Source organism: Narcine bancroftii, unplaced genomic scaffold (genome assembly GCF_036971445.1).
Source record: "Narcine bancroftii isolate sNarBan1 unplaced genomic scaffold, sNarBan1.hap1 Scaffold_113, whole genome shotgun sequence".
In the NCBI taxonomy this organism is placed as follows: domain Eukaryota; kingdom Metazoa; phylum Chordata; class Chondrichthyes; order Torpediniformes; family Narcinidae; genus Narcine; species Narcine bancroftii.
Window position 1 is genome coordinate 592631 of NW_027211848.1, and position 18469 is coordinate 611099.

Here is an 18469-nt window from a genome sequence, read left to right on the forward strand (position 1 = left end):
TGAGGTCCTTGGGCCCTTTGGGAATTGTGCTCATTCTGTCAAGTGCGGAGCAAAGGTTCGCCACCTACTGCTTGACAGGTAGCCTCTGATCTGTTTTAGTTATCACAGTACTCAAAGTGGCTGGTCCATGTTAGGACCACAGTGAGAAGGAGACCTGGAGTCATGTGACAAAACCCAATTGAAGTACCATTATGCAGGTTATTGGTGAACAATGCCACTTTATGTCACAGTGTGTGCGACACACTTTCCATCGGGCAGCTGATTAAATAAAGTATGGCTTTGTCCTGCTTTTGGTAGATGGACCAGATACCTGAAGAATTTGCCACTTTGTCAGAAGGATGTCAGTGGATCAACTGTGACAAGAGGTGCAAAAAAATCTAGACTGAACTTCTCCAGTACTTCGAATGTGATGGAGTCTGGTCCTATTTGTCTGCTGCACTTGGTGTTCCTAAGTAAATCAAATAGGGTGAAAGTGATTTCTGTGATGGTGTCGGAAGAACCTGATGGAACATGCTAGAAAGTGTCTTAACCCCAACATTGTTATTCAGAAGCTGAGGCCTACCACCACTGAGAATGAGGAGACCCTTGGTCCCTCTTTTCCTGTTTACTGTTCATGACCCAGCCGGAAGGACGACAGAGCTCAAATTTCATCAGCGGTTAATTCTGTCTTTGGAATGTTATTTTTTTTTCTGCATTGCCTGCCCACTGTCCAGTGTTGTAAGATTATCAGTCTGGCACCTCATGTGCATCTGCATTCCCTATTAAACCATGGTGATGACTTGTCTTGGTTGTAATGGGAGAACTAACGATGGTAAGTAACACTTTCCTGCTGCAAATGTTAAAGGCCCATCGTACCTTTTGGCCACTGTGATTCCAGCTGTCAATTTATTCTGAATCTATCCCATTTAGCACAATGGTGCTACCACACATCAGAATTGAGGGAGCCCCTGGAGAAACATGGGATGAGTCTTTCTGCTCCTGCTGTCACCAACAGTTGCCTCAACAACAGGAAAATTGTGGTAGTGAGGGGGTGTAGCCTTACTCACTCTCTTTTCCAAACCAATCCCTAGATCTGCACAAGGATCTGGCCTGGTTGAGTGGACGAACAGTGACGTTGCTACGCCAGAATTCATTCCGGTGGTGTATGCTTCCTCAACCCTTTTTGGTTGTGAATAGCTTGCATGGCCCATTCAAGGGGTTATAAAGAGTTAATCACATGAGTGGGTGCTGGAGTTATCAAAATAGGGGAGGAGGTTCTTCCCTTTACAACATCAAGATCCACATTATCTGAGAATACAGCATTACTGAGGTGAAGAGTTTTTGTTAAGAAGCTGCCATGGTGAGATTGTTAGTGAAGGGGCTATGTGACCATTGTCAATCACTGCCCCTTCACTAGTGAGTTAATCATATTCCCGTCATCTCTCATCACTTGCGTGACTGGGCCAGAGCAAAGAACAGAAAGTAGGACTGAGTTAGAAAGAGGATCTGCTAGATCTTTGAATAGGATTGGGAGAAGATCGTCAAAATTCAATTCAACATTATTTGGAAATTGTGTTAGTCATTATTTAAGTGAAATTTAGTCAGTTGCCTTTCATCAAATCTGTACTGATCAGAGGTTCTGATGAAAAGTCCAATCCAAAATATTTTTACAATTGTTCGAATATACACTTATCCAAAACACCTGGAAGTGTTCATACCTTCAGGCCTTGCTGGTGGTCATTCAGTCTTTCGCCCATCTCAGCAAATGACCCCATCGCATCGTCCTCTTCCTCCATCTGGAAACCATCACCTAATGCGTAGAATTCGTCTTCGGTGATATGAACTCCATAGTGACCCTCGACTGCCAACCATTTCAGAAGATCACCTACTGTCTTCCGATGTTTTTGTAGGTGATCTTCTGTTGTTTCCTACAAATTGCAAAATCCTGTTAGTTTGAAGACGTGTTGTACTTTCCTGGCAGCAATTCCATATTCCCTCATCTATTTGCAAACCCTTGGGATTGAGGAGGATGTGAAACCACTTGAGTGGAAGATGCCTGTTTATAAACAGTGGCCATTCCACACCATTTCATCGGAATATGCACATGGGCAACACGTGGTCTTGCCCAGTCTTGGATCAATACGAAAAGGATGGAAAATACTAAAGACCAGCCTCCTATACACACACACGGGCATCGACAGAATTCCGCTTAATCATTTCCCTGCTCATGTCTCCCTAACACTGCCTTCATTTCTCGGGCCCCTTCGTCTAATCCCTCCCCTTTCATTTCAAAGGCCTTCTCTGCGTCTAAAGCAACTGCTACTGTTGGCGCTTTACTCCCTTCTACTGCATGAATTAAGTTAATAAATTTACAAATATTGTCTGTTGTGCGTCTTTTTTTAATAAATCCAGTTTGGTCTAGATTTACCATTTTAGGTACATAATCTGCTAATCTGTTTGCTAATAGTTTAGCTATTATCTTATAATCTGTGTTAAGTAATGATATTGGTCTATATGATGCTGGTGCGAGTGGATCTTTCCCTTGCTTTGGTATTACTGTAATTATTGCTGTTTTACATGAATCTGGTAAGCTTTGTGTTTTGTCAATCTGGTTGATTACTTCCAGGAGGGGAGGAATTAATAAATCTTTAAATGTTTTATAGAATTCTATTGGGAATTCATCCTCTCCTGGTGTTTTATTATTTGGTAGTTTTTTTTTATTATCTCTTGTATTTCTACTATTTCAAATGGTTCTGTTAATTTATTTTATTCCTCTATTTGTGATTTTGGTAGTTCAATTTTAGTTAAAAATTCATCTATTTTGCCTTCTTTCCCTTCGTTTTTAGTTTGGTATAATTGTTCATAGAATTCTCTAAAGTTTTCATTGATCTCCGTTGGATTATATGTGATTTGTTTGTCTTTTTTCCTTGATGCCAATACCATTTTCTTAGCTTGTTCTGTCTTAAACTGCTATGCTAGAATTTTGTGCGTTTTTTCCCTTAGTTCATAATATTTCTCTTTTGTCTTCATTATATTCTTCTCCACCTTATATGTTTGTAGTGTTTCATATTTTATTTTTTGATCTGCCAATTCTCTTCTTTTAGTTGTATCTTCCTTCATTGCTAATTCTTTTTCTATATTTACTATTTCCCTTTCCAACTGCTCTGTTTCCTGATTATAGTCCTTCTTCATCTTGGTTACATAACTTATTATTTGCCCTCTAATGAACGCTTTCATTGCATCCCATAGTATAAACTTATCTTTCACTGATTCCGTATTTATTTCAAAGTACATTTTAATTTGTCTTTCAATGAATTCTCTAAAATCCTGCTTTTTAAGTAGCATGGAGTTTAATTTCCATCTATACATTCTTGGAGGGATGTCCTCTAACTCTGTTGTCAATATCAAGGGTGAATGGTCCGATAATATTCTAGCTTTATATTCTGTTTTTCTTACTCTATCTTGCATACGAGCTGATAACAGAAATAGGTCTATTCTTCAGTATGTTTTATGTCTACCCGAATAATATGAATATTCCTTTTCCTTTGGGTGTTGTTTCCTCCATATATCCAAAAGTTGCATTTCTTGCATCGATTTAATTATAAATTTGGTTACTTTGTTCTTTCTGTTAATTTTTTTCCCAGTTTTATCCATATTTGAATCCAAATTAAGGTTGAAATTCCCTCCTATTAATATGTTCCCTTGCGTATCTGCTATCTTCAAAAAAATATCTTGCATAAACTTTTGATCTTCTTCGTTAGGTGAATATACATTGAGTAGATACCAAAACTCCAAATATATCTGACATTTTATCATTACATATCTCCCTGCTGGATCTATTATTTCCTCTTCTATTTTAATTGGTACATTTTTACTGATTAATATAGCTACTCCTCTTGCTTTTGAATTATACGACGCTGCTGTTACATGTCCTACCCAATCTCTCTTTAATTTCTTGTGCTCCAATTCAGTTAAATGTGTTTCTTGCACAAATGTTATATCAATTTTTTCTTTTTTCAGTAAATTTAGCAGTTTCTTCCTTTTGATTTGGTTATGTATTCCGTTAATATTTAAAGTCATATAGTTCAACGTAGCCATTTCAAACTTTGTTTATCTTCCCTTTCCGTTTCTCCATCATCACCTTTCCTTCTTATCCATTTCTGTTTTCTTGTTTTGAACACTTTATAAGACAACATTTCTAAAACATCAAACATTTTCCTTATTCTCCTATTTAAAACTTCTTTAACCCCATTCTCCCCTCCCCCTCCTGAGTTGCCCTTTATCTCTTGTTGGGCAAACACATCTCCCCTCTCCATTTGGATTTGCGAATTCACTCGCAAATGTCAACTGATTTTGCAGTGACCGTAACTCATCCCCAACCAGCCCCCCCGGAAAAGATTTCAATTTTCATATGTAACAAAGGTCACTCTTTTAATTCCCTCCTTATTCCCTCTATTCCCTTTCATTCCCTTATTAATTCTTATCTATACTCTATATATTTTCCTCTAAATACGTATACATTCATGTATACACACGCATACATACACATCTACATATATATATATATATATAAAATATATATTAATATATATATATATAAAATATATATATATTATATATATATATAATATATACATACATATACCCATATACACACATACATATAGTTCGTGGTCATTTTTACTCTCATTACATGTCTTCATCTCTCTGCTTGTTTTGTAGTTGTTCTGCAAATTTTCGTGCTTCCTCTGGATCCGAGAATAGTCTGTTTTGTTGCCCTGGAATAACTATTTTAAGTACCGCTGGGTACTTTAACATAAATTTATATCCTTTTTTCCATAAGATCGTTTTTGCTGTATTGAACTCCTTCCTCTTCTTCAGGAGATCAAAACTTATGTCTGGATAGAAAAAAAATTTTTGACCTTTGTATTCCAGTGGCTTTTTGTCTTCTCTTATTTTCTTCATTGCTTTCTCCAATATATTTTCTCTTGTATATCTTAAAAATTTTACTAAAATGGATCTTGGTTTTTGCTGCGGTTGTGGTTTCGGGGCTAATGTTCTATGTGCCCTCTCTATTTCCATTTCTTCCTGTAATTCTGGTCTTCCTAGGACCCTGGGGATCCAATCTTTTATAAATTCTCTCATATTCTTGCCTTCTTCATCTTCCTTAAGGCCCACTATCTTTATATTATTTCTTCTAATGTAGTTTTCCATTATATCTGTCTTCTGAGCTTACAGCTCATGTGCCTCTTTAACTTTTTTATTAGATTCTTCTAATTTCTCTTTTGTCCTCTACTTCCATTTCTACGATTATTTCTCGTTCTTCCACATTCTCCACTCTTTTTCCTATCTCTGATATGACCATTTCTATTTTATTCATTTTTTCTTCTGCATTCTTAATTCTTCTTTTTATCTCATTAAATTCTTGTAATTGCCATTCTTTCACTGATTCCATATATTCTTTGAAAAAAGATACATCCATTGTCTTGCCTTTCTCTTCTTCTTCCACTTGTTTCTGTTCTTCTTCTTCTGGATTGACCATCTGTTGTTTCCTTCTTTTCTTTTTACCATCTTCTTTCTTGTTGTCGTTATTGTCTCTGTTCTGCACCAGCTGCTGTGCTGCAGGTGTCTCTCTCAGCTGTGGAGATCGACTCCGCAGCTGTTTCCCCCTCCCGTCAGTGTGTTTTTTTTCTTGCGCGGTTGCGCACCTTTACTCGGCTCTGCGAGCCATTTTTGTAGTCCCAAGCCCGGGACTTCCACTGACCTGAGGGAGCGGGCTTCTCTCTCCGCGGCGGGCCTCCTCGGACAGGTAAGGCCTTCACCTTCTTCTTCCGACGTTCTTTCTTCTTCTCTTCTTCCCGTTGTTTTCGACTTTTCTCTCTTCGCTGCCATTTTCTTCTCACCTTTATTTTTACTTTGTTTTAAATTTTAATCTTGTACCTTTGTATTTTGTGCGTTTTTTTTAAACTTTTCCGGAGAGGGCTGGAATTCCCTGACCGGCCACTACTCCATCACGTGACTCCCCCAACTGGATCATCTTCAGCTGTCATCATTTTCTTAGTCACAGACCTAGTTACCGCACATGCAGGATATATCTCACCATCCTCTCTAACCACATCCTTACTAGGCCAATTTGTCAATCTTAAAACTGACCCAACTTTATTCTCTGACAAATCATTCCCCAGCAAAAACGAGACACCTTGCATGGGTAACTCCTACTACAACAGTTCCTTTGACTAATTCTGAATTTAGCACAACCTTGTGAAGCAATATTGACCCTACCTCATCTCCAACACCTTTAATCAAAGTTGTCTCCTCTGTGTCTGTCCTTTGATCCACAGTTAAAACGGTTTCTAACAACAATGACTGAGCAGCCTCAGTATCTCTAAGAATGTTAACTGGAACCTGTGGTTCTCCCTCCTTTATTGAGACAAAGCCCTCTGACACAAAAGGCTTGAAAACATCCATGACCTACTGATCAGGTTATGCACCTCTGCTCTCCTTAAATTCCACTGTTTCTGTATACATGGATCTGGTTAAACCTGTTTTTACCTTTTCTGTTTCAAGACTAGACAGTCACACGACCAGCTTTCTTACACAAATGGCATATAAATACAGAAGTTCTGTCCTTTCCTACCTTTCCTTCATCTTTTTACTGAACATTTTCTCCAGACTTTATTTCAGCCCTACTATCCTGCTCCATCCTAACCTTATGAACAGGTTTATTAATCTGGTCCACATGAGCTCTCTGAAAATGCCTATTATTCTGGAATGTCCTTTTGTGAGTCTTCCTCAACAAATTTTCCTTCACATGTAATATTTCACTATTATAATCCTCTACGTTTGTACTTTTCTCATCCAATGTTTAACTTCAACAATTTTCAATGCCTCAGAAATAGCCATCACTTCCTATTTTCTCACCTTCTGCAGTTCTGCAGGTGATGGTTGTAACAAAAATGTATCAACATCCATTGCTGCAGTTTTTCCAGACACAAGCTTTCTGTAAGCTTGTAAAAATAGCCTGCAAAAACATCCCAATCAACTAATAAATCATGAAACTGCAATGTTCAAATCCTAAAGGATGAGCCCCCATAAAATGTTACGGAGTCCAGATGACCCCAAAAACCAGTAGCAATAGATATGCACGACAACACAGGGTTATTTAAACAAAAGTAGTTTAGAATTTTATTTGAACATGAAAACAGAATTGAACTTTAACTTATTACTTAACCTACCTAACCCACTTAATCCGCCCTCAAATACTAAGTGCAGGTGAGTGTAATGTGTATTGAAGATTAGAAAAGTTCTTTGGATCACAGTCCAATCTCACTGGTTGCAGGCAATTCTTGCAACAGTGCTCATACATTAGCATTAACAAAGTTCACCAAGCTTTGGTGTTTAACAGACATATGGTTACCACTCAGAAGGGCTCTTGCTGGTTTTCAGAGAGAGAGATTCCATTTCCAGAGCATCTGCAACTGATTTCTTCTTAATTCTGTCTTTCTGACAGAACTTGCCCCCTTCAGGGTTCTCCGGATGATCCTTTTTCTTTCAGGTCATCTTTCAGACCTACAGTCTTCTCCTTTGACCAGGCAGCCTTCCAAAGTTTGGCAGCTTGTCCCTCTGGAACAGATTTCTCTGACTCCTTCTCTCTCACTCCCTCCCTCTCTGAGAGCAAAGCTGTTCTAACTCTGCCTGCTAACGCCACATGCTCTCCTAGGCAAGCTGTATGTGGATACTTTGTTGCTCCTTTGCAAAAAGCAGGATGCAATAATCCTGCTAAAATTCTGGCTTTTCAAATGTGTGTGTGTGGAAGCTGCTCGAGTAATTCATTCCAAGCTACCTCTAAAACTCTTGTCACACTGCACATTCAGAGATCTGAGAAGAACCCTTGGCCGAGCCAACTTTGCTTGAAAGTAAACAACAATCACTAGCGATCTGTGGTCGTCTCAGCCTTCCTTAAGATAGGTTGCAGACACCACTTTATCAATTAGTGCATTGGATCAGGTAGTGCCGGAAATACACAGAGAAGCCGCTGTGTGGAGATTTCACAGAAATACAGTTTAGAAGCAGGAAAGGATCAGATGTTATTGAACAACAATGAAAGGAACTATTAGCATGTGGTCTACAAAGTAACCTTTTTGTATACTTTATTTAAAATCAAATTCAAAATCCACAATAAAATACATCATATTAACATACAAAAATTTCCCCCATATATACCCCCCTCCCACCCCCTCTCTTAGCTCCCTCCCATCCTCTACAACCTCAAACTAAAGAAACAAACCATCATAGTCGGGTTTGATGTCACCAATCAACCATGACATATTTAGACCCATACATTTCACAGAGGGACCCGCACATTAACAAAAATGGTAGACGCATAGCGTAAATTGTAAGTTATCTTTTCCAATGGAATACATGATTGCAAGTCCATGTGCCATCTCTGAATACTTAATTCAATTTAATCTTTCCAGGTTATAGCTTTACATTTTCTCGCTACTGCCTATTCCAACTGAATAAATGCAATTTGAAATGTATCCAATTTCATTTCCAAACTCCAATTTACTTCATATGTCCCAATAAAAATTCCATAATTCCATTCAGAAAGGGTTTCACCTGATCACCTAACCATACTGAATGTAAAAAAGACCCTATCTATTCCCCACATTGAAAACACATATCCAAAGAGATAAATCTATACCTCTTCAACTTCTCAGGTGTTAAGTAAAGTTGATGAATAAAATTATAATGAACGAATCTTTATCTTACGTTTACTGGCTTAGTCACACTGTCCTCACATAATGTCATCCAATCATCCTGAGAAATTAAAACCGACAGATCCTTCTTCCTTTTACTTCTCACTTTATAAATATCCGACTTAGGCATCTTATTTTGTAATAAAGCATACATTTGTGTAATCAATCCCCTTTCCCCTCCTTCAATAATTGAACATTCAAATCTCTTCCTTCGAGGTAATCTCAAACTGTGTCCAAAATTATCTAGTAACAAAGTTACTAAGCATGGACCTGATCCATTTTTTCATTCTATCACTGATATGAAACAAAATTTCCAGCTTCATAACAATCTTCGGCCAAGATAATACCTTTCTTTTCCCAAATATTCAGGAATACGTGATTTATTTTTATACAAAGCTTATTTTAATACAAAGGGTTTTAGCCGAAATTTTGCCCTCAGCACCAATAGCAACGTTGGTCCGATACCATATTTCCATGAAATGTTTTAACACCGGTAAAGGATAATTTTGGAAAAGTTGAGCATTCCATTTATAAATAAACTGTTGCATTCTTTGTTCATGAAGCTGAGCCATTTGGATTTTAGCCCAACGTAAAGATTGTTGTGATCCAACCATTCTATTAATAAACTTGAATTGTGCCGCTTCATAATAATCCTGAAAATGTGGTAATTATAAAACTCCAAGTCAATTTTTGTATAGATACTCTTGCCAATTTACCTGTTCATAATAAAGATCTTCCCAGCACATGGAAATCCTTAAAACCTTTTAGGAATCCCACATGTAATTGATTGACAAAAATACTGAATACGGGGGAAAACATTCATTTTAAAACACTGTCGTGATGGACACAACCAAGAAAGACTCAGCCACCACATTGAAAGCCATTAATGACGTTTTTATTCAAATTCAGCCCGCGCCCGCTTAAGGGCAGCCTAAGCTCAGTCACCTCGTGCATTGTGATATCAGAATCGCTGCCCCAGGCGTGCGCTGGGCAGGTGACTTGAGGCAGGGAGAAAACCTTGACAGCGCCATCTTCCCATGGCTGCTCCACCATGTGGCGTTATACACCATGGGAGACTGCGCCGCCACATCGCCCTATTAAAGTTATCAGTAAATCTTTCCTCCTATTTAAATCTAATTTAATTTTATGCTATAATAGTCTATAATTCAACTCATATAAATGATTATAATTATCATCTACATTTATCCCAAAATACTTAATTTTATCCAACCGCTTAAATGTAACAATATCTGCAGTTTGCATAATCCATTCTTGTCAAAGGCATCATTTCACTCTTATCCCAATTAACCTTATATCCTGATAATGCACCACACTGTTCCAACCTTGCATGTAACCTTCCTAACGACTGCGTAGGATTTGTTAAATATATCAAAGCATCATCGGCAAATAAATTCATTTTATACTCTTCCTCATTTGCCTTAATATCTTTAATATCACCATCTTGTCTAATCATTCGCGCTAACGGTTCAATAACCAAAGCAAATAAAGCCGGTGACAAAGGACACCCTGTCAAGTTGATCTAGATAATATAAAGGAAGAAGATACTTGTCCATTTGTCACCACTCTAGCCAATGGATTTTTATATAAGGCCTTCACCCAACCAATAAAGAGTGGCCCAAATTTAAATTTTTCCAATACCTTAAACAAAAATCCCCATTTTACTCTGTCTGCAAGGTAACCTTGATTAGAGAGAGGCATTAGATTAGATGTATTTTTTAGATTTAATTTTTCGAGTTGTTTTCTTTTTCTTTTTATTCTTTTGTTTTGTACAATTTATTTCAATAAATGGGTTCACCATATAGATTATTTCTTATTACATTACAACTCCGATTATCTGAAAGGGCTGTGACCAACCGGCTGCTGCCGAGAGGCCGCTCTCCTGGATGACGGCAGGACAAGGGATTCTTCCAACCACTTGCTGGGAGTGAGTGGTGTGCAGTTTGATGGGAGAGTTGGAGAGAAAAGTCAATAGGGGAAGGTAAAGAAGGAATAGAAAAAGAGAGGGGAGGGAGTTACCTGAAACGAGAACAATCGATGTTCTAATTTCACGTGCAATAATTTTTTTTTCAACCTGAGAGGTTAGTTTGTCTCTGAAAAATATTTCAGATAAATGCAGATTCCTGATTTGTTTTGGATATCTTCATTTATTTGAATTTTTGTAAACTTTTGGATAAATGAGGATTTCAGCGAATCTGATTTTGGATGATTGGAGTTGGAGTGTAATTGTTTTGGAGGTTAACAAGTCATCCTGAATGTAGTTTCATTAACTTTGTTTTCTTCGCGTGTCCTTACTCGTAATGGAATGAATTGTCACGTGGTTTTCAGATTTCTGTATGTATGCTTATATGTTAAACTCAATAAAAACATTTTACCAAGAACAAGCATGTGGTCGTGAAGGTAAAAGTCACAGTTAAAACTTTATGACTATTTTCAAATCCACTGCAAAGCATTATCTTCATCATGTGAACCATGGCAGTGAACAGAACAAAAGTATCTGGAAAAAGCAAGGCAAAACACCTTTCAGGATTGGCCCAATGAACATTGGTTCAAGGGTTGCTGAAGGCATTGCAACTGAACACATGGCACAGGGTCAATCCCCAGAGACATTCAGATTTTACACCTATACACTCAAGGCTGAGGTTTCTGACTTGAATTTGATGAAAGGCAAACCACAGATTCTTGGTGCATCTTTACGAAGAACACTCTTGTTTTGATTTCAGCTAGAAAACCAGGACTCCAGTCTTTCATCAGTCTTTCTTCCAGGGCAGAAACCAAAGGAAAGGGCACATTCTTCTGGGGGTCCTTGGTTAATATTTACTCTTAAATCACCATGGCAGAAACACAGAACATAGAACACTGCAGCATAGTACAGGCCCTTCAGCCCTTGATGTTGTGCCAACCCATATATTCCTTCCTAAAAAAAGCACTAAACTCTCCCTACTCCAAAACAATAAAGAGAATTTAATTCCTGCCTTTGACAGCCAATTGTTCCCAGAAGAAATATTAAAAATAATTATACTTCAAATGTAACAACAGAAAATGTTGGAAATAGTCAGCAGGTTGGTCACCTCCTGACTTGCTGGGAGTTTCCAGCCTTTTCTGTTCTTATTGAAATATCCAGTAATTCCAGTTTTATCATTTACACTTTAAACCTTGGGGATCCTTTGTGCTGTGAAAGGAAAGAGAATGTTTTTCATTTTAATTTACAAAAATAAGACTATCTGGACCCATTTATTAAGTAGGAATGTATAAATTCCAAGTAGGATTCACTTGTTGATGACCTTGTTTAAGTTTCAGAATAAATGAAGCACCCAATCTGTAGATGCTTTGGAAAAAGATAAGACAAAGCATAACTGATTTACCAACACTGAATTGGAGGTAATTAGCTGCGAAACACCAAACTCTCCTTATAGGATGAGTGTCTGATGTTTACGTGAGTAATGAACCTTGTGCACACAGTACAACTTATGTTCATTTCGACATTGCCTCATAGAAGGGTTCACACGTGACCGAGAGTACCTGCTGCGTGTTTTCTTCCCTGCGGTCGACATTGAAGTCTGACGATTCCTCCGCAGCAACTCGGGAATGAAACCACCTGCCTCTGATCTTCTTGCAGCAGTTGCACGTCATTCTTTTCCGAGGAGTGAGGGATCTCCTACTCTGCTCCTCTTCCCCAGCCACTCGTGCCACTCGTAGACAGCACAAGGCATTGCCCATTTTCCTGCAAGTCACACGCGAGGTGTTTCCAGTGACGTGTGATGTAGTAATTCAAATACGTCACCACCGTGAGCCTCACTTGGCCAAAAAGCCCTGGTATTCGGCAAAGACTGTGCCACGCGCTCGCACCACGTTCAACCCTCACAATGAACACGACTGCAGTCTCAGCAACTGGGTTTGCTGGCTGTGTGATGTCATCAATGGGTTTATTGTTACACAATAATACAGAAAGACAAGTGAAACCATGGCAATCTCCCAATATTTACTCTCTCGCTATGATGTCACAATGAGACCCCAACCCCCCCACATTCTCGGAATGAATGTACTCAAGGGGCAGTTTATATTTGAGGGTCTCCCGCCAACCATTGTTGTCGGGGCAGCCAGGTGGACTCCTCTTGTCATTGCCCCTCCCTCCCAGGTAGTCTGCACCCACCTGGATCGGGTGCCAGGGGGCTATAAGGAGATCGGGGAAGTGATTGATACCCTCCTCTATGAGGGGGTGTGATAAGACAGCCCAATCTGGCCTGTCTGTAATAAAAATGGCACGTGGTGTATGATACTGTAAATTGGACAAATTCACTCCCCACCCCCCCACCCCCACCCCCCCCCCTACTCACTCTTGCTCCGGTCGTTTTCGATGTGGTTAAATTGGTGGAGGATATCACGGGCAGGGGCGACAAACCCTGGTATGCCGTGGTCAACATCGACAATGTGTTCTTCTCTAACCCATTAAGCCCCAACTCCCAGGACAATAGTGGAATCCTACACAGGTGTTCTGTGGGCACTGCCCTTCGGGCAGGTTGACCAGGACAGCAGCATTCAGGGGCTGAAATACCTCTCTTCCATTTATGGAACACCAGAGGATTGCACTGGCTTCTTGCTGGGAAGATCACATTCGGAGAGTACAGTTTTGGGTTGGACGTGAAGATGAATGGAAGATAGTAAATTCTGTGACAAAGAGCCGTTACGACACATTCACATCCTTCACCGTGCTGGAGAAAAGGTCAAGATACCGTAAACCAAAAGTTAACATCGCATAGTGATTCCCAAAGTGGGTGCTGCCTCCCCTCTATGGGCATTTAAGAGACCCTTAGACTGGCACCTAGATTAGCGAATAATAGAGGGTCACAAGGCAGGAAGACTTTAGTATTTTAGTTTGGAACGAATATATGGGTCTGCACAACATTAAGGGCATAAGGGCCTCTACTGTGCTGTAGTGTTTTATGTTCTAATGACATCATTCTTTTCACCTTCAAAGAATAGGCACCTGACCTGTCTTGCCCTTCTTTATAAATGTTCTGCATTTATATAAGTGGAGAATATACTGTGGTGATATGCTATTACTCCTCTAGGTCACCAGCACCACCACCTGACAACCTCATATATAAAGCCGACCAATCCTAGGCTCCTCCATTCTGACCTGGGCTTGCACAGAGGCAAGAACTTGCTTTATATACTTGTCTATTAAAACTAGCATTTAACTTGGACTCTGTCTAATGTGGTTGATGTTAGTCACAATTTAATAGACTAATATATATATATTTTATATATATATACATATATATATATACAGCTCCGCCTGTTAGTTAATTCAACGGAACCGGGATTGGCCGTGCAACCACCTGGGTTTCTGACTTACAATTAAGGATCGCGACAAGCACGGGCAGAAGGCGTACGACAAGTCGCCCTCCTGATCATGATCTACTACCAGGATCTCCTGGATGGGTTGCTAACTCTGAGACACCCCTAGCCAACCCCAATGTCCCACAGGGTGCACACGCTTGCCCAGGACCGAGTGTCCGCATGGCGAAGGGATCAGTTGGTAGGTGTCCACTCACAATCTGACCATGACATTAACCTTCCATTTGTTTTCAGGCAGCAGAGGAACTCAATCTAATGTATAATAGGGACAAGTGTGTCTTTAGCACTAGGTAACTGGCCATCCTGGGATATGTGGTACAGAACGGGGAAAATCAGCCCAGACCCTGTCCGCATGCACCTGCTCCCAGACCTCCCAGTCCCACACTAACAGAAAACCTTAAAGAGATATTTGGGACATTTTGCATATTATGCACAGTGGGTCCCCAACTATGAGGACAGGGCTTGCCCACTGATAAAAGCCTCCGGTTCCCAACCTGCCCAGCAGCTGTCAAAGCCTTCACAGATATTAAGGACCTGACTGCAAAAGCAATCCTGCCATCCATAGATGAGACGATCCCATTCCAAGAGGAGACCGATGTATCAGATGTAGCGCTAGCTCCTACACTGAACCAGGAGGGGCGACCGGTAGCCTTTTTCTCATGGACCCTACAGTGGTCAGAGGTGAGAGACTCAGCAGTGGAAAAGGAGGCTCAAGCCATTGTGGAAGCAGTAAGGCACTGGAGAGATTATCTGGCATGGAAACCTTGTCAGGACCAATGATCTATGGCTTTTACGTTCGCCAACCAGAACAGGAGAAGATAAAAAAACAATAAAATCTTGTGCTGGAGGATAGAATTGACTACATATAATTACGACATTCTTTACCATCCAGGGAGGCTCAATGAGCCCTCAGATACACTGTCCAGGGACAACTGTGAGGCCCTCAACCACATGTCCCAACTGCAGAGCTTGCACAATGAGCTGGGCCACCCGGGAGTCACTAGACTGTTTCACTTCAAAAGGACCCAAAATCTCCCATTCTCGGGAGAGGAAGTAAGGACAGTAAACAAGGGCTGTCCCATCTGTGCGGAATGCAAACTACAATTGTACTGGCCGGATAAAGCTACACTTATGAAAGCTACTAGATCTTTTGAGCACCTCAGCCTTGTCTTTAAAGGCCCGCACCCTTCCTACGACAGGAATGTCTATTTCCTTAATGCCATAGACGAATACTCCCACTGATCTTTTGGAATCCCATGTCCCCACGTATCGGCAGCCACAGTAGTAAAGTGCCTGCAATCCATTTTCAGCATGTGTGAGTACTCCAGCTATGTACACAAAGAGGGGTTCCGCTTTATGAATTCCGAAGTCGACCCAGTACCTACAGGACAGAGGTTTTGCCACCAACTGCACCGCAAGCTACAGTTCCAGGGGAAATGGGCAAGTAGAAAGGGAAAATGCCTCTCTCTGGAAAACCATCCTGTTGATCTGAAAGGCAAAAGACCTACTCGTGACAAGATGGCAAGATGTGTTACCAGAGGCTTTACATTCTATACGCTCGTTATTGTGTACCACCACTAACACAACACCACATGACCATATGTTTTCCTTTACGAGGAAAGCCGCGACAGGCACAGTGCTGCCTAGATGGTTGATGACACTGGGACCAGCACTCCTCTGGAAGCACTGCCCAGACCCACAAAATGGACCCACGGGTGGACCCAGTGGAGTTGAGCCAGGCGAATCCCCACTATGCATTTGTCACATTCAGGGACGGACGGGAAGACTCGGTGGCCACCAGGGACTTTGCACCGGTTGCAATCGTGGACAATGTGGGAGACTCACAGTCCCCTATGGATCAGCATGAAGGCAACAGACACTAGGACAGCCAACCATCACATCACCCCAAAGGGCCCCGCCAAACAATACACTCCCAACAACCAGTACTCGTACAGAAAACCATACACCCCCTCCCACCCTGCAACCGACAGGAATCCCTACACCCCCTCAGCATACTCCCACCTTGCAACCGACAGGAAGCCCTACATCCCCTCAGCATACTCCCACCCTGCAACCGATGGGAAGCCCTACACCCCCTCAGCATACATCCACCCTGCAACTGACGGGAAGCCCTACACCCCCTCGGCATACTCCCACCCTGCAACTGACATGAAGCCCTACATCCCCTCAGCATACTCCCACCCTGCAACCGACGGGAAGCCCTACACCCCCTCAGCATACTTCCGCCCTGCAACCGACGGAAAGCCCTACACCCTGTCTTGGGTAAACTTATACCTCTCATTTTGTTCGTTTTTGATTGGTCACAGTGTTTGAGCTACCGAAAGAAAATAGACACACACACACTGAGAGCAGTTCAGTTTATACAAGGCTTTATTACTAAATTTAAATCTGAATTCACACTACAATATGCAAGCCCTTCCCAATTATACATCAACACCTGGACTGGTCCCAACTGCTGAAGCAAGGCAACGACTGCACATTTGTAGAAGGTTGTCGGGGCGCTGGTAGCAGCTTCTCCACCTCCCTTGACCGGGACGTTAGCTGGATTCTTGAAGTTCTTCTTCTTGCTGAGAGATGTTGCCACCTCTTGGAGAGTCTCAAACTTCAGCAGTGGGACCATGGCTTATATTACCCCAAAAGTTGTTTACTTCAGATCTTATCTCTTTGAATAAATGATTTAATTATCTTCAAGGTCTCCTGACAGTCTGCGACCAACAAAAGACAACTGCATCTCTGGGCCTCATGAGGGAAGTTGGATAATGTCTACTGATTCATATGCATCCCTGGGCCCCATAGTGTAAATTTAGATAATGTCTACTAATTCATATGCAACAAGCAGGTTCTCAGCCTTGCAGGAGCAAAGGCTGCAAAAGTAAGAAACATGGTTTAAATCTTCCATTACACACCCCCTCATCATGCTCCCACCCTGCAACCGATGGGAACACCCCCTCAGCATACTCCCACCCTGCAACTGACGGGAAGCCCTACACTCCTTCAGCATACTCCCACCCTGCAACCGATGGGAAGCCCTACACCCCCTCAGCATACTCCCACCCTGCAACTGACGGGAAGCCCTACACCCCCTCAGCATACTCCCACCCTGCAACCAATGGGAAGCCCTACACCCTCTGAGCATACTCCCACCCTGCAACTGACGGGAAGCCCTACACCCAATCATCATATTCCCACCCTGCAACCGATGGGAAGCCCTACACCCCCTCAGCATACTCTGGGGAGCAGGGCACCAGAAATGGAGAGAACATCCCTGTTAAGAAGGTGAAGCTTGGGATATGATTCCACCGGCCAGTGACCATAACAGTGGATCAGAAATGGGTTCAGCGGCTAAAGGAGCCACACAGGCTGCACATGAGTTATGTTCATGGGAACCGCTCAGGCTGCGGGCTGCTGGAGACTGGCTCATGGGAATCCCCGTAGGAAATGGGATACGAGAGGGTGCTGAGGGCAAAAAGGGCTTCTGAAGGGTCTCGGATGCTGAAGGCTTCCTGATCATGTCGGAGGTTTGGATCTGGAGCTTGTGTTACACAACACCAATCGTTGTGGACCCTGACATCATCAACAACACACTGCCGCAACTACCTGTCCTAGCGGAGCTAGATGCTGAATTTACCATCACCGATGTCATAAAAGCAGTCCATTGCATGAAAAATAACAAATCACCTGGAATCAATGGTATCTCTTCTGAGATCTTGAATTGGTGGCGAAGCACTTACCTCCGAGCTCACAATACTATTCAAAACATGTTGGCTCCACCGTTACATCCCCAAAGATCTGCGGGACGCAAATATTGTGACCCTTTCCAAGAACAAAGGTGACCACCAATACTGCAGTAACTACCATGGCATCTCACTGCTCAGCCTTGTAGACAACATACTCTGTTGTGCAATCCCATTCAACCCCCCCCCCCCCACCCCCACGTCTGCCAACCATCGCCAACAGAATACTGCCTGAAAGCCAATGTGGCTTTCGGCCATCTCCATCAACTATCGATTTGGCCTTCGACTTCCAACAACTGCAAGAGAGATGCATTAAACAACGCAAACCTCTCTATATGTGCTTCATCAACCTGACCAAGGCCTTTGACTCACATCTATTCCATGTCTTAAAACATCTTGGCTGCCCTGACACACTACTGTCCATCATCGTCCAGTTTCACAACATCATAGAGGCCACTGCCCAATTCGATGGCTTGAGATCAGAAGAGTTCCCAATCCAATGCAGCATAAAACAGGGTTGCGTACTCGCTCCAGTTCTGTTTGGCATTTTCATCTCTGCTCTTCTGCGCCATGCCTTTCCAGAAGCTTCAGGCACAG

The 18469-nt window shown here is 41.6% G+C and overlaps 1 protein-coding gene across 2 annotated transcripts in view; it reads right to left on the reverse strand.

Moving 5' to 3' along the window:
• Nucleotides 1–12645, reverse strand: part of LOC138750286 (microtubule-actin cross-linking factor 1-like) — a 30164-nt gene extending 17519 nt beyond the window's left edge. For both annotated transcript variants that reach the window (XM_069912388.1, XM_069912387.1), the window contains exons 1-2: nt 12279–12645; nt 1698–1907 (exon numbers count right to left, since the gene is read on the reverse strand). In XM_069912388.1, the coding sequence (XP_069768489.1) occupies nt 1698–1907; nt 12279–12476 (408 nt within the window). In that variant the 5' untranslated portion in view covers nt 12477–12645. The remainder of the gene's footprint in view (nt 1–1697; nt 1908–12278) is intronic.
• Nucleotides 12646–18469: the final 5824 nt, after the last annotated feature.